Genomic DNA, 17,067 nt, shown 5'->3' with positions numbered 1-17,067 from the left:
TTCTAATATACCTAGCAAAAAATTTCTGAACTCAAACAATATGAGGAGTACTTTCCGTCGAAATCGGCGGCTGTGTGCCTCGGCTTAATGGACCGCATCCACGACCTCCATAACAGCATCCACCGTGGGTCTCCCTACTCTCATGCCGAACTGCCTTAGGGATAAGTGGGTGGCAACTCGGATCGCTTCAGTCTAGTCCTGAGCTCTTTTCTGTTGAAAAGGGGGCAGTCCTCGACGCCTTATGCGTTTTTGACATCAACCCGTATGGGATGTCTGGGGAATAATGTCCAACGTCGTCCATCTGGTCTGTACTAAGTCCGCAGGGTTTCCGCAGGTCCCGATTTTTCGGGTGCCAAGTTTATAACCAGGTCCCCACGGATTCCCATTTACAGTGTGGACTAGGTACTGCCACCCGCGAGCTTTGCTTTTATTAATCACGTTGCGGAATTTTCTTTTAGCTAACCTATACTCTGGTTTGTCACGGCTGAAACCTTCCCGAGACATGGAAGCTTCGCAGACAGTCTTCATTATGTTCATCACTAGATTTGTGATAGTGTCAGCTGCAGCATTATCACGCGTGAAAGTAACCTACAACGTGTCGCCTGCGTTTCTGGAGTTCTTTTCGAGCAGCGCTGCTCCCGGTAGAGACCTCTCAGGCATGGAACTTTCTCAAAAACGACTCAATATGAAATTCGTTCCATTCGATGATTCTTGTAGAAGAGGTACAATAAGCCAGTATTAGAAGGATTCCGAGATCTTGTGGCCTAAGAATAACTCCTCCTCCACAAGTAGTTTAGTTTTCTAGGTATCTAATTTTTTTGCCATGTGGGCATCATGCTTCCACCGGTCTACACTGAAAAATATCTGCGTACTGGCGCATCCCCCGAGCAGTCTCTTATCCGTGAAAAAGGAAATTGGCAATTCCCCAACCGCATATAAAGTATTCATACGTCTGAAATCGTATTAAAATTAGTTACGTTAGGAAAATAAAATATCTAAAGAGGTAGTGAAAGGATAATCGATTTTGGTGAGTTGGTCGTGCGAGCTTGAAAATAATAGGAAGGCCACTGCCTGTTGAGTTCTCCTGGCTTTTTCGACTCTAAAAACTATTCAATACATCCGTGGAGGAAAAACAAATATTGGAAGCGTATTCCGTAAGGTGTATATGAACCCCTAGATCCTCCAGTCAAGTCGGTATGGCAAACATTACTGATAACGAAAAAACAGGATCTGTGGCAGGGTGGTAAACTCCCATTTGTATTTTTGTATAAGTTCTTTGACAGAGCCTTCTTACTATCGGTGAAATGCAAGTAGAGAAGGGATCTTGACTCCGCAAGCTTCTCCACAACATACTGAAGGTTATTAATGTACAGGAGAAATCAGAATGGAAACCAGCTCCGCATGAAGACATGATGGCAGTGATAACCTGCCTCCTGTTTGGAAGAGCAGTCTGTATTCACATGATATGGTGACATGCTGATTCTTCTACAAGAAGTAAAACTTCAGCATTTGTTAGCCTCCATATGCTCATTTTCGTTGATGAGTAGTCAACCGTTAACGCCGTTCACAGGACCTCCTAAGGCTTATGACCCCTTGTAAGCTTCCAATCTTATGGGAATCTCCGTGCATGAATAACGTGTTACAAATGATAAGGCATTAAAAGTTTCAAAAGATATAAAACTCTCACTGTTGCGATTATGGTCTCTAAGTTCGCCCCCCCCCCCCCCCCCCCCCCCCCATGGGCCATTTAGGTCCTGCAAGTTGTTGCATTATTAGTGCCGACCATGAAGCTTCAGATCACCCATCTTTTGGTTGCATTTCCTGGGCTAAATTCAGCTTATCATACAAATCTAGTCTCTTTCTTCTTTACATTAGCAATATCTGTTGATGACTAGCATTGTAGAGAAGTGAGAAGATCTTATCTGATATTGATTACCAGCTTTGGATAGCCTACCATGCAAATACCCTTAACACTAATACCGGTGTCACGCCTATTTCGCAGAGTCTTCAAAAATTGCAACACCATATTGCTACAAGAGAAGTTTCCCCGATATCATGCCATTTTATTCGATGAACTTCAGAAGTTTCAGTCTTTGGGGCTGGATTCCAGTTGGAGAAATAGAGCAGTCTGAAGACCGTCTCCCTGTCTGCGCTGTTATCAAAGAGTGTACGGATATTCCAACAATTAATCATCGTGTTGCAATCAATAATCAAAGGCCGTAATCAATAAGTGTGTTCTACTCCCTGAGCTACCTAGGTTTTCCGCAATCGTTTAGACTATAGTGGCTCTAACGTATTCTTTAATCATTTGAATGAAAATTCTTGGCCGAGATTTCAAGATATCTTTCAGTTAGCCCCCTCTCCTTTCAAAGTAAAAGTTACTGTTATTAGTATACCATTAGTATAACAATATAAAAGCGAATATTTTATCTGTAGAGTTACTACAGAATGGCCTATTACATAGCATTTTTTTCTATTTCCAGAACCTGTTCGTCAAAGATATGATAAAAAGACCCTGGAAATTGGAATACTATCCATAGAATCCACTTTTTATAAAGTGAACCAACTTAACATCAACAGTATAAATCCTTAATTAAATATCACCGAAAGTTGTGAAAATATATCAAAAATGAAAAGATTAAAAAAATTGAAAATGCTTTATTTACAGCCAATCTTGTGATTATATTCACACGCACCATATTGTAGCGGAATATTATTTTAATTTATCGCTTAGACGGGAAAGTATTGGAATAATAAAATATCTAAATAGAAAATATTTCCGAGGTAGAAACCAACATTCAATAATTATTCAATTAATAGAGTTAATTAAATTCGCTGTAATGACGGAAATTAATACAAACAAATTAACTAGTTAAAAATCTAAAATTATTTTTTAAGTAAAATATCATTGTTATAAATAAATCAAAATGTTATAATAGTATGTATTACAATTCTGTTGGTTATTTAAAAAGTTTTTAACGAATTAATTGTTATCTGAATATAAATTTTCATTTGTAGAGATTATTAAGCTTATTCAAAGCCAAGCTTTAGTTGAAAGTATTATCTAAATGCTTAGAATAAAATCTAATAAATTATAATTAATAGAAACCGCGGCCGTACGTTATAACGAATTTCTTAGCACTTAATAAATTCTTAATAAAATGATTTCGATTATGCGTGATATATTTAATTTAAAATCTACACGAGAAATTATTTAACACCTAACATTTGGTTAGAAAACATAAACAAAATTAATCACGATAATAAAGAAGTTCTATAAATAAATAAAAAAAATCCGCTTTGCTTAATATTTATAACACAGAAGAGTCCCAAATTAAAAATGCCTGGTGGACGAAGGGGACTTGTTGCACCACAAAACACATTTCTGGAGAATATCATCAGACGCTCGAATTCACAACGTAAGTAGTTAAACGTTTTCAATAACTCAAATTCTTTTGTTAGGAAAAGATAGATTGGACTGAGCAAAATGTACTCCAATGAGTCAGTTCATTGGTCACCTAATTTTAGCCACTTTGAGATCAAATATGTAAACCCGATTCTAAACACGTAATGGACTAGTGTAAGATACAAATCCCCGGATCTGTGATGAAAATTAACCTACAGGCGAAGTCGGAAATAAAGTTAGCTTGACCGATCATTTATTTGCCTTCTGTCAGGTCGACGCGAAAAGCTAGTGGGAAATATAAGCTTCCTCGTTCTATTTTCAACATTTTTTGGATCGCCGAGGAACGCCTTATATAGCATTCTACGGCCGGAATAAAGGAAAATCTATGTATAATACGAGGGCGGTCCGATAAGTACTTAGCCTCTCCGCCCGATGGCGCTACTATCGCAAGAAGTATTTACTGTCGTGTAGAACATTCTCTTAGACGGCTACTGTCAAAATTTTAGTCGAATAGGACTTGTAGTTTTGTTTTTAGCGCGTGTAGAAGCGGGCGTGCGGGCGAATTTTAGAAAAATGGAAAAAGAACAATATCGGTCGGTGATTCGATTCTTGTTTTTTGAAGGGAAATCGCGCAGCGAAATCAAAGAACGCTTGGATGCTGTGTACGGTGACGCTTCTCCTTCGATGGCGACCGTCAAAAATTGGTTTAATGAATTTCAACGTGGTCGCACGTCAGTTTTTGATGAGCCACGCCCGGTGCCCCGAAAACGGCTACTGCGGAGAAGAACGTTACAAAAATCCATGACCTTGTATTGGCAGACCGCCGATTGAAGGTACACGAGATAGCCGAGACAGTAGGCATGTCAAAAGACCGCGTGGGTCATATCCTGCACGAAATTTTGGGCATGAGAAAGCTGTCGGCGAGATGGCTGCCGCATTTGCTCACTCTGGACAACAAGCGCAATCGTGAAACCACTTCAGAGCAGTGTTTGACGCTGTTTAAGCGCAATTCGAAGGAGTTTCTTCGTCGTTTCGTGACCGTCGACGAAACATGGATCCACTGGTACACTCCAGAGACCAAGGAACAGTCGAAACAGTGGACTTTACCCGGCAAACGTGCTCCCAAGAAGGCAAAGACTGTGCAATCGGCAGGAAAGGTGATGGCCGCCGTTTTCTGGGATTCACAAGGTGTGATCTACATCGACTACCTGGAGAAGGACAAAACGATCACAGGGCTGTACTATGCCGAATTATTGAGCCGATTTGACGCCGAATTGCGGAAAAAACGGCCGCATTTGGTGAAGAAAAAAGTGCTCTTCCACCACGATAACGCACCGGCTCACACTTCCGCCGTCGCCACGGCCAAATTGGTCGAATTGGGCTACGAACTGCTGCCCCATCCACCGTATTCCCCAGATTTGGCCCCGTGCGACTATTATTTATTTCCTAACTTGAAAAAGTCACTCGCCGGGCAGAAATTTGAGTCGAATGAGGAGGTTATAGCCGCCACGGAAGCCCACTTTGCAGACCTCGAGAAAACGTATTTTTCAGACGGGTTAAAGAAGTTGGAGCATCGCTGGAAGAAGTGTATCGAGTTAAAAGGAGACTATGTCGAGAAATAAATCGTCACTTTTCAAAAATTTTCGTTTTTTTTTTGGTAGGCTAAGTACTTATCGGACCGCCCTCGTAGATATCTAGATTCATAGGTAAAATTTTTAATTAGAAGAGCACTACTTCGTGGAAAAGATTGTTTTTAAGTGACCGCGATTTTTATTCTTCCAGTTTACCATGAGCCTTACCAAGCTCCGCATGAATTCTTGCTTTTACTGAGTTCAATAGGTAGGTTTTTTTCGGCTTCTGAATGTTTTTAGTAAAACTTTGTGTGGCTATACTAATATTGGGAAATCTTGCAACCTCATCCCCTCCTGGTTAGAAGATAACAAAGATTACAAAGCGCTGGGCAGATTCTCTTGTCGAAGACAGCCCATCACTGCTAGGATTTTGAAATTGAAGTACGCGACCGTTTGATCGGGATAGTTGGAACAAGAACATCCAGAAAAGCAATTACCGAAATGGTACAGCAACCCTTCCCTCTTTCTTCCAGATATCCTTACATATGTAACTGTTTGTCAGCCTTCTCTCTAGAAAAGCTGACTGCTGTTTTGCTTAGGCACAACCGTGCCTACGCACCGGGTGTGTATAATATCCCTTATCAACATGTACGCTGGCTGGAGCAGAAACATTCTCTGCGCTGCTACAGGGGTTAAACTCATACTTTTCAAGTTGAGTCCCCCTGAGGGCTGGTCTACTATTCGGGTGGTGCCCTTCCCAAAAACAGTTGAGGACTCAGAACTTTTGACCAGTTACCGCCCTATTGCTTAGTATTCATTAGTGTATTTGCTAAACTGCTTAACTCTATGATCAAGATTCGTATCAGTAATTTCTGCTGCTAACTGTTATGCTTACGCGGCAAGCAAATCTACGTCTGCTTGCATCAATCATATCCTTTTGAACATTTCTCATTTTGACCACTGGAGACGATTGGTTGACAACTTCCAAATGTTTGCAAAGGCAGATAAGTGTGGTTCTTAATGAATCCTGACGATTGGGGCTACTAGTCACCATAACCAAATGCCAATCTATATCCTGCAAGACAAGCAGAGTAACACCCCTACTCATTGACATTAATAATCTTACCCTTGCCTATGTCAAGGCCATTACCTTTTTAGGTAGTGAGGTAACGAGAACCTGCTCGGTGAGAGACAACTTAAACTCCATTATTTCTAAAACCGTAAAGACAAGCACGTTGATTAATTATTCTACTGGTTTTTCTTGGGGTCCCACACCCCGTAAAGCCATCAGTCTCTATAGATCTATGGTGAGGCCCATTATAAAGTATGCTGCTACGTCCGCTATGAATCTGCCAAAATACTTTGAAAACAAGCTCAACTGAATATTTGCTTGTATCTTGAGGACATGTTTCGCGCTAACCGGAACCACCACATTGCACCAGATATTTGTTTTGGCCAACGAGCTGGCTCTCAATTTCAGAAGGCCTATCATTTAATAATAATAATAATAATAATCGTTGGCGCAACAATCCATATTGGATCAGGGCCTTGAAGTGTGTTAGAGCACTTCATTCAAGACCGTAACGGTACACTAGGAGGCAATGTGGTCACCATTGCGGCCTATCATTTGGCGGATCAAAACCCGTGTGCTGAAAATGGCCCCTCTTCAATCTATAGGTCTTTCCGGAACTTTTTTCCTAATGTCATAACACAACCTCTAATAAGATTCAGGCCGTTATTCTGTCGTATGATTTATTGGGGGCACCTGTAGCAGAGCCCAGTTGGTGGCTGCATGTGGCAGGCGGTGGAGAGTCACAAACCAATGGCTTTTCTGGTCCTGATGTCTGATGCCGCGTTCATGCGTGGTGGGCCTGCCTGTGCGGTGATTGGTCCAGATGGGATGCAAGTCTCACGTTTTTCCCTGGATATCAGTTCGGTTTTGGCGGTTGAACTTTTTTTGCCATCACAACATGAAAGTGACTTTCAAGATGGGTGAGGAGGAGGTTGCTATCATTACAGACACTCTCCATACTTCGCAGCCGTACCTTCGGGAGCATGACTTAATAGCTACAACCCTGCAAATTTACTTCATCGTTACAGCTACCACATTCTACATTGTATTCGATTCCACCATATTGCCATACCATTTTCATCGTTAAGCGAGTCTTTAGCGCAGGATTGAGGTTTCTTCTCAAACTTTCGAATCTGAGGCGAGTAAAGAAAACGTGTTCTATACCTCCGCGTACACCTTCGCAGGTAGGGAAATCTTAGGGTGATTCATCCAAGTCCTTAGCTACCTGAATGATATCACAACTCGTCTCGCTGTGAATTCGCATAACCCATATACTTATGTTTGGGATAAACATGTCCCCTTTGCCACGCAACCGACAATTTCTTGTTTACTTAGTCCTGCTTCCTGCTCCTCATCTCAGCGGTTTGTCCCATCAACTAAAACATCCACCGGGATCATTCCCGCAATTATGCATGTTGTCCGATAGGTGCAACATGTTCGAAAAGCGTTTAGCCGATATACAGCTGGAGTCTACGATTTGCTGAGGTGTTTATTGCTGAGGCCCACAATAGTGCTGAGTATAAGAAGGCAGAGCTGACGATTCGCGATAGAAGTACTCTTCAAATGTGTTTCGGGGTGCCTACATTTGGAAGCATCCTTATTAATGTCGAACTAATAGTCGATGCTTTCTGCTCTATAAGCTTTAAATGTGGTTTAAGGCTCAGCGTCGAGTTGAAAGTTACTCACCGAAGTCTTCCATTCAATATTGTCCAGACAGCGTCACCCGCGTAGATCTTTACTTCGTAGGAGTAATGGAATGTTATGACCATCCTGACGTCATCAGCAAATCATACAAGAGTGGTTTGCTGGAGGAATGCCTTAGGTACTCAATGGTATTATAATACTTTGTGGACATGTAGAAACTACTTCCGACAGCAATATAGCTCACATAATACAAGCGGACCGTAGTATTTTATTGCCGACATTACCGACTACTAGAAGCGGCTACATAAGTGTATCCAAAACTACTTAGCAATAAGATTTAAGTGGAAGCAATAACCTTTAGAGGAAAGAGTAACCAGAGGGGTAACAATGGGGAACCCCAAGTCCCCCCTTGAGAATCACATATTCATGAACATGGTTAAGAATGACCAACATTCCAATGGCCTGCTCCCTAAAACCGGATAAGGTATATAGATGACATTTTCACCATTGTCCAAGCTAAGAAGATGCTGGAGATCCTGAATAAGGTACATCCGAACTTAAGATTTACAATGGATGTGGAAGATGAAACGCCATTTCAGATTTAAGGATTATTAGGCTTCAAAAGGGGCTATGCTTTGATGTTTACAGAAAGCTTACAGACACACAGCGAACGACTCCTGCAAATTCGAACCATTCCCATTCACAAAAAAAGGACCCTTCATACACTAATTGTTCTCTGTGCTCCTTAGTGCTGAAAGATTCATGACGGAAAGTGAATAATATGAACGACAACGGAGTTAAAAACGGCTTGCAACCATCGACTTTTGGGATTCTCATGAGGGAAGCATAAGCATAAGTGTCACACTATACGGGTTCTCAAAGCTTAAAAGAACTACGAAAACGTTGAATATCGATATGCTACGATTGAATAAGGTGTTCCAACTCAAAGGCAGGCTAGGATCTGCCAAGGACCGCAAATTAACGCTCGAATCCAGCGGAATATATAAAGTAACGTGCTTAGATGGCTAGAAAAGATAAAGAATACAGTCAGACGCCAAACTGACCACATGGAATCTAGCTTCCAAGAAAGTTTTGGAAGGCTCTTTATAATCTTTGAATTTCTACCTATAATGTGCCCTGACCTGATCTCATCCACGATGACGAGCAATTGAAAAGGAGGAAAGAGCACTTCGCCACGGTTCTTAACCGTATCGCCTCCGGTGAGGTTCTTCCTCTTGTGGATGAAATGGCTTGTCACCGTAGCATACGGATCGCTTTATTCCTCCAACCAGAAGAGAAATCATTTCGACACTGGGCTTGACGGTCTTTCCGCACAGTTATTTATCACTGCACCTGCTCTTACTGTTGATGTGCTGTTTCTACTATATGGAAACCTTGAGAATTCGAGACCTTTCACAGAGAGTAGAAGAAGAGGATAATTGTTGAGGTTCCAAAGAAGGGGATCCGCTTTGAGTGTGACAATCGGAGGAATATCTGCGTGCTCTCTGCCGTCGCAATGATAATGGCTAAAATAATCCTGAAACGCATCAAACAACACCTCGAAAGATTGATCGATAGGGAACAGGCTGGTTTCGGCTCCGGATCTTGCTGCATTGAGCACACCTCACGGATCATTTTGGAACAGTGCGCGGAGTTTAGATGTTCTCTTCACCTGCTCCTCGTCGATTTCGAGAAAGCTTCCGATAGCGTGAACAGGGAGTGTATCTAGAGTGTTCTACACAAGAGGGGTATTCCGAAAAAAACTAATAGCCATTATCAGAGCTACATATGATGGCGCACGACGCATGGTACCTCGAGGTAAAATCTCAGACGATTTTGAGGTCCAAAGGGGGTCGGTCAGATTGCGTCCTCTCAGCGATATTATTTTTGCTTGTTTGCACCTCGACCACGCTGGCAACTTCCGTTTGCTCTCCCATCGAGTCATGGTCCTTGGTCGAATGGCTCCGGATTTGAAGAGAGGGACAGGTAGAGTTTGACTGAAGATAAACACTAAACAAAATCAAGGTTCTCAGTCTGGAAATAAACTAATTTCAACACTAAGATCAAGTTGAGGCTGTTCCTATTAGTGTTCTTTGCGTGTTGCTATATGGAAGTATCACATGGGAAGTGAACCCCAATGTTACTCAAAAACGCTAAACGTTCTGTCGTCGGAGTACGCTGGCGTGACACAATCTCAAACGACGAACTCGGTCGGCACAACGGTCTTGCACTCACACGCACTACGATCGGAAGGCGGAAATGGCAGTGGATAGGTCACACATTAAAGAGGGGCGACAATTGCTATCGCATGCAGTGGAGTCCACTATCCCAAAATTGCTGGCAAGTGAATCGCCCAAGGGCATTTGACGCAGTGCAGTAAATGAGGAGCGCGAGCGTCCTGCGTTGAAAAAGCAGAGTGTGTCGACCGGCGACCGATATCCAACTGAGAGCCGATGAAGCTGACGGGAAGAAAGGCAAACTCCTTGCAATTCACCGAAAACAGATGTCATTACTTTTCTGTATCACGAACCAGTTTTAGTTTTGGATGGTGTTGCTTCCACACACTCTCTACCACTAGCATACTGGCCATTTTTGATTGAATTGTTGAGACATTATGTTATGATCTAATCTTCAATAGGATACTGGATGAAGAAAGACGATTATCAATCTGTAATCTGAAAAGCAAACGATGCTAAACAAGGACATTTGGGATTAACCGAGTCTTCTGGTTTTTGGCACTCTGAAATTTGGTGCATTACGTAGGACATCCAAATCCCCCTCTTTCTGGAGGGGTCCAATTACCACGCTTAATGACCAGTCGCATCGTTGGACCCATTTTAGCTCGCAGCTACCAAAGCCTCAATTATATTTCAACGCATCTGGCAATAATGAAACCAAAACAAATGTTACCAATTTATTGCAATAATACAAAAGCGCATAAAGGCTCCTAATTAAGTTGAATACAAATTGAAAACAAATTCAACCGCAAACTTACAATAAAATCCACATACACTGAACAGTAATCATCTCTTTTTATCGGAAAGTTACAAAGGATATGAGGCAGATAATTGGATTTTCAACAACTCTTGTAAATTAAAATTATATTATAAATTCGTTGGAAATTAACCATCATTCCGGCAAACAGTGCGTATTTCATTTGTGCGGATTTAATTGTGCAACTGAACGCCGCGGCGACTATTGGAATTAAAAATGTAAATTCAGCTTTCATAAATGGGTGGCTTTTTTGCAATGAAACCTAACAAATTGCCCGTCACGTTGGCGAAAACTATTTGTTCAGAATGTTAAGAATATTGTTTATAAGTAGAGTTTAGATGAAAAGGTCGACTAATCGCTTTAAGTAGCGGTTGCAATTGAAGCGGTGCGTATTGCTCATCGGTGTCAATTTTCCTTCAGACTTTAAAGACTTATTGATCCCGCTTTTCAGGTCTTCACATGAATGGTAAGAAGTAGAAGGAAATGTCGAGTGCAAGCATAGGAAGTCAAGTTAAAAGTCAAGTTCAAGCGAAGAGTTTATTTCTGGTTTATATGATAGAAATCATTTACGAGAAGATACTTTGGAAAAGGATGGCAGCCTCAGAATTCTTGCTGATGATACACTCGCAGGCAAAGAATACCATCAAAATCTATTTTAATCATTTTCTTCCAAGGAATATCATCAATAATAAAATAATTAAAATGGATATTGAGACTATGAATGTCCTTGTAAGAGGTAAATTACAAGAGAATTTCACATTTCAGAAATCCTTTAAGGCTCTCAGAATCTCGTCGAGATCTATTCGAATCGCACCACTTGAATTGCCAATTTTCTTTACCTGCATGGCGGTGGGGTTTTGAAGGGTCATTGGATTGTTAGTGGCAGCTTTTTTTCAGGGAAATGAAATCCTTTTTCCTTTCCTTTGGTTTTCGACAAATTTAGGTTCGTAGGATCCTAAATTTTTCCTGGACAATGTAAGCCAATGCATCAGTTTTATACATATTCTTAACAGACTGAATTGCACAAATGCAGGGCAAGTTAGCGGAGGCTTTCCCTTTCTATACTGCAGCCTTTAGGTACTCCGCATCTATGACAGCACACAAAAGCTTTACCAACTAATCTTTATAACGGTGTCCGGAGTGCCTACAACATCAACAAATGACAATGATGATGGCATCAAAAGTTTCCCTTTTCAAGTATTAAAAAAACAGGATTTGAGTCCAACAACTAAATTACTCCTGCTGGCATATTCCAAGAGTTGACCTGCTACCAATATACCCTATTTATTCTCATAATGATTCATCCCAGCACTGAAAATTCCTTGGCACCAGGAATGTTGGATTTGTACCATTTTATCGAAAGAATAAGGTGGAATCGCTGCTGCTTTTTGCCCTAACCTTTGGGTTTTAATTCACGGAATATAGTTTGTGTCGATTGCCAAACTAAAAATGAGTGTATGATACAGCTGAATCTATTATCCTTAAGGTCTTGTGGGGGCTCTATTCAGCAAAAAATTTCCAAAGGACCATATGTGACTACTATCCTAGGTAAGACTTCTCATAATCCCTAATATCGGGAGTAGATTCTCAAAGATATTTAGGAGCATAATATGCTTGAAAGGCAAAAGAGTCAACACCTGGCTAACGCCTACGATTTCACTGTTCATAGAACAGGAGAGAGACAATATCAAATGAATTTCTACGCAAATTAATCCGCAGTTAATTAGCTCTTTACAACAAAACTCCCAAGGGCTGTAAATATCTTCGTACCCAAGCCATTGAGAGCGGTGAAGTCCTGGGTGAAAGGGGCGAGGCTGACCTTGGGTAATGAGAAAACCGAAAAGGTGTTAAGAATGAGCCGGAGAAAGGAAAGCACTATAAAAGTAGGTAGATATATGGTCGTTTTTAGACCGGTTACCAAATACTTGGAGTTGATAATTGATCTAAACGAAGCTTTAGGTAGCACCTAGAGTACGGCTGACAAGTGGCAGCTAGCAAGAATGTTAACGTACCGAAAGGCGCTTGCAGATTCGAACAAACGAAAGCAGGTGAGTTCAATTTACCCTCTGACATCTCTGAACGTCTATAGCGTTTTTATGTAGATATGTATCAGATGAAGCAGTGCAGGTAGCAGGATCTTAATTGACGCGCTCGTGGAAAAATCAGAGTATAATATATTATTGGTAGAGTTGGAAAAGAGTGAAGAGTGGGAAAAGTTGAGGAAAAATTATCTAAGCTGAATAAGGAGAATAAGAAGTACGATCAGCTAATTTTATTATAGTTGCGGGAAACAATGGCAAAGATCGGAAATTTCAGGCATGGGACCAGAAAAGTTTCAATCCTTGTGGTTTCAGCGAGCCTTCAATGCTCTCTAAATACTGAGAATGCGCATTTTTTATTAGAGTTTTCGTAATCAAGGGCAGGGCTACAACTGGGATCTTAGCTGTAAGGTATTGAAGAAGATTCTTGAAAATATCATGAATACTAAAGCAACATGGTTGCATAATAAATTTTCCAGCAAACCAATCCAGTCAGCGGCTCTTCGAAAATTATTTAGAACTTGCAAATCGACATGGCGAAATTATATTGTGGGGTTCTCACATCGAGGCTTACAGCGTCGAATTGATTAACATGGAAATCAACTTCAAGAGGCGGGTGACTCGATTTTAAAATAAAGCGATTCGGTAGAGACTAAAATGAAGCGATTAGCAAGTATGTTATATCGATAGCACTCACCCCTTGGTGAGACATAGCGCGTTAACCAAACCAACTCGCCATGGTTAAGAGTTCGCCGAAATACACTTCCACTTGGAAGTCCTGAGGAGCTTCCTGAGACGCCGGCACACGTCCGCTCCCCTCTGTTCAGCGCCAACTGCTCTTCGGATGACCAACCCAGCGATCATGTTGGGATAGGAGGTTCCACTGTATAAAATTATCGCCTCTCTTTAATGTGTGACCTATCCATTGTCATTTTTTCCTTCTAATCACATTGCCTGCGGATATCAGGGCTTGTGCGCCGACCCAGTTCGGAATAGTGCCAGATAGACAAGTGTTGGCGAAGGCTTGGAGCTGTTCAGTACCAGGGGGGTCACTTTCCATATGCTACTCCCATACAACACCACGGAAACTTGCTCTTTATGTTGCATTTGCATATTTTAGACAATGGAGTGAAGGCACACATAATGCTTTTAATGCGTAGAGCGACATCCAGTTCGGTGCCACCGTCGGTAGAAACCATACACCCTAGATATGCACATTGATCGAAACCTAAGATGCTCTGCCGATTAATGCAGATAAGGGGAGTGCGACGGGTCGTCAGTGTATACCAAGCTGGAGCGGTCGCAGTTTTCCAACCCTACAAAGAAAAACAACCATAAAATGGTAATCCTTTCTGAGGCTGATAACTGATCTTATGGCAGGCTCTATGTTTGAACGATGTGCCACCAATGACGATGCGATGGAGGTTGCGAAATTCAAAAATCTCCTACCGTTACTGATACGATTGCCAAGATCATGCTTCTCTTTGGCATGACAATCAGGTTACCCATCACGATCACAATGTCACATTTAGGATACCCCTCCCGGAACTGGCTATGATCGCTCGTGGAAAGCATCCTTATCCGCTTTATCGGAAGTTTCCGTTGGTGCATGACACTGTACAATTGCAATGTAAAATTCCTACACCGGAATCTTGCAGTCAGAATCGGTTAAGAAACCAGCCCTCAAGTCAAGAGAGCGCGGTAGCCGCTGGAAGTAACCCGACATCGGATTCGCATCTGCTATCGCTTGAAGTTCCAGAGTACAAAAGCGTTTGACATAAATGTGGCAAGAGGGAGAGGAGTATTCTCAAGAGTCCCGCCATCTGACTTTGCTTAGGCCTAGAATGCCCACCTTATGTCGTTGGAATTCTCACTCGAGTTGAAAAAAGCGAACATTCCGGGCACCCTCGATACCGTTGTCGAGAAGCGTGCGCACATTCCAGAAATCAATCATAAACCGATTTCTATAACCAAACGTCTTCAGCGTGAAGTCAATCTCTATGGAAGCCGTTGTTAACGTTTCGGTTATAGTATAATTTCGAATGCTGGGAATGCCAGCAATGACGAACTGCAAAGGACGAGCACTTAACAGAAAATCTCGTGTGATTATCTGATCATGGCATCGCAATTGCAGTAAAATATAGTGTAATTATCAAGGAGTATTTTAAACAAATTGAAAAACTTCTCGGCTTCTGATGGATGTGGAAGATCCTGGACACTAAAAAAAGTACTTAAATTGTTCGAAATTTTCAAGCGTGGTAAAAAATATTAATGCGGCACTAAATACGAATGGGATTTTCAGACGGACGAACTGGTTTTCAGTGGGATCCGCAGTTATAAAAATACAAAACAAGGAAGGAGGATACTGAAGACGGTAAGGAAGTGGATAGGTGGAAAGGTGGAAGCACATGAGTCTAAAGGGAAGTTCCCTTCACGAAGAATTACTTAAATGGTCCTCCCATGGAATTAGGGCTAGATGAACGGGGCTGGTTTTAGTGGTTGCGAATTCAACCCTGGGGTGATCCACACTGGCTCCAGTGCTGGCATTACTGAGCTGTATCGGACATATTTGTCTAAAATTCTTATACCTGTGTAGAAGCAAACAAACTGATTGAAAATTTATCTTATGAAAAGTGTTTAACTTCTTCAGTCAAGAACTTGTTTTACCCGTAGATACCATTTAAACACTTGAATCGTTATCAGGAAAGCATATGTAAACCCGGCCTGTATTTAACTTAAGTAGGAATCCTGGCATTTAAGGGCTTAAATGAAAATCATCTAAACACCAATCTGCCCGAGTAAATCGGATTGGCAGCAACTCTTTCTTGTTTCTCTCTTGCTGTTATAACTCAGTTGACTGAGGATGGATAACTCAAACATTTCCTATGCAGAAAAGAAGACAGAAAGTATTTCCGCTATATTGGTGGCATACTCATCATTTCAAAACCTCTTCCGCCGAGATCTTCGAGCAAACATGAACGAAGTCATTTTCTTAGAAATTCCAATGAACTCTCGTTTTCTAACGTATACTAAAATTCGCAGGCACTGAACTGTGCGAACGGTGCCTGCAAATTCCTATATCAGATCCTAAAATACTGCTCCCCAACGCCTCCGATAGTAGGGCTATTCTTTTACAAAGAGTTGATCAGACCTCTCCTCGTTTTCGGCTTTATATTCTGATCCGATATTTTCCGTCCCAAATAAAAAGGCTCCATATGAAAAAACGAAAGATTCTCCGCCAGGACTCTTGTGTCTCCAAGATCGAAGATCATTCCAAATGCCTTTTGAACCAAATTCTATATAATTTCCTTGCAACGCCTGGCGTCGATACAGCTCTTGTCCGTCACGCCGTTAACTTACCAAATGTCAGATACATCTCAACCCACTTGTCACCCAGCTCATATAGATTGAAAACATAGAACATAACCTTCTTGGCACTCAGCTCTTCCTTAAATTTTCATTATCCCAACGATTCTAAAACCATCTATTCGATCCCCAAGGTATAGTAGTCTTCTACACCAGTAATTACTCCCAATCACAGTCCTCAAAACCTTCCCCTTCTTAGCACCCATTCCTAGATTGTAATTCTTAACCCTAGCCCTTATCGTAACCCCTCTTAATCGAAATTTTATTGAAATATCAACGAGTATAGTTCGACTTTTCTTCGGAAATCCAATACCGCCGATTTTTGGGAGTTGGCAAGCGGCCTACCTGCCGTCGATATCCCGCGACCGCAATGCTTCAATAGTGGGAGACTTACCTACTTTGGCATCTAATGCTACAAAAGATTTTAGTGGAGTAAAAATGGGATCCAAACTGGATCCTTTTCGCAAGAGCTCAAAACTCGGGAAGGAGCTTGCATAGCCCCAGGATTGACATAATTACTGATGCTGTGAAAGACAAGCGTGGAAGGCAGCAAACTGCAACAGCGTTTCTTTCACTGGAAGAACGCATAAATGAACTCTGTGAATATCCAGCAAAATATCAGAGCTCCTGATACGGGGCATTAAGTTGTCTTATAATAGGGCGGTGGAGGAGAAAAACACCCAAGGGTGGCAAAGTCACGCGAGAGATAAAGGTGATGCCCACTCAACACAAGGCAGGTGAAATCGCGGACAAGCGGAGAAGGAATGGAGCAAGTGAACTCCTTGCTGCTCAACAAGCGGCCAAGAAGAAAAAAACACCTCTTCGCTGAAAAAAGCGGAGTCGGCGAAAGTTCCCTCTGGTTCTTCGACTACGGACCAGCTTTTATAAAAGTGGAAGAGCTTACAGCTTGTCAACCTGCGCGCGCAAGTTTCACCAACAAATCAGCAGGATGAAGCCTTACACATCTTTATGCTT

At 41.7% G+C, this 17,067-nt stretch overlaps 1 protein-coding gene across 8 annotated transcripts in view; it reads left to right on the top strand.

Annotated features, from left to right (window-relative positions):
- Positions 1-17,067, top strand: part of LOC119655840 (potassium voltage-gated channel protein eag) — a 274,252-nt gene that overhangs the window by 57,978 nt on the left and 199,207 nt on the right. For 7 of the 8 annotated variants that reach the window (XM_038061951.1, XM_038061949.1, XM_038061948.1 and 4 more), the window contains exon 2: positions 2,484-3,419. In XM_038061951.1, the coding sequence (XP_037917879.1) occupies positions 3,341-3,419 (79 nt within the window). In that variant the 5' untranslated portion in view covers positions 2,484-3,340. Of the gene's footprint in view, positions 1-2,483; positions 3,420-17,067 lie in introns of those variants that run through there. The other variant, XM_038061952.1, reaches the window with a different exon arrangement.

The sequence above is a fragment of the Hermetia illucens genome, chromosome 4 (genome assembly GCF_905115235.1).
Source record: "Hermetia illucens chromosome 4, iHerIll2.2.curated.20191125, whole genome shotgun sequence".
Classification (NCBI taxonomy): Eukaryota; Metazoa; Arthropoda; class Insecta; order Diptera; family Stratiomyidae; genus Hermetia; species Hermetia illucens.
This window is presented reverse-complemented; position numbering and strand designations above follow the sequence as displayed.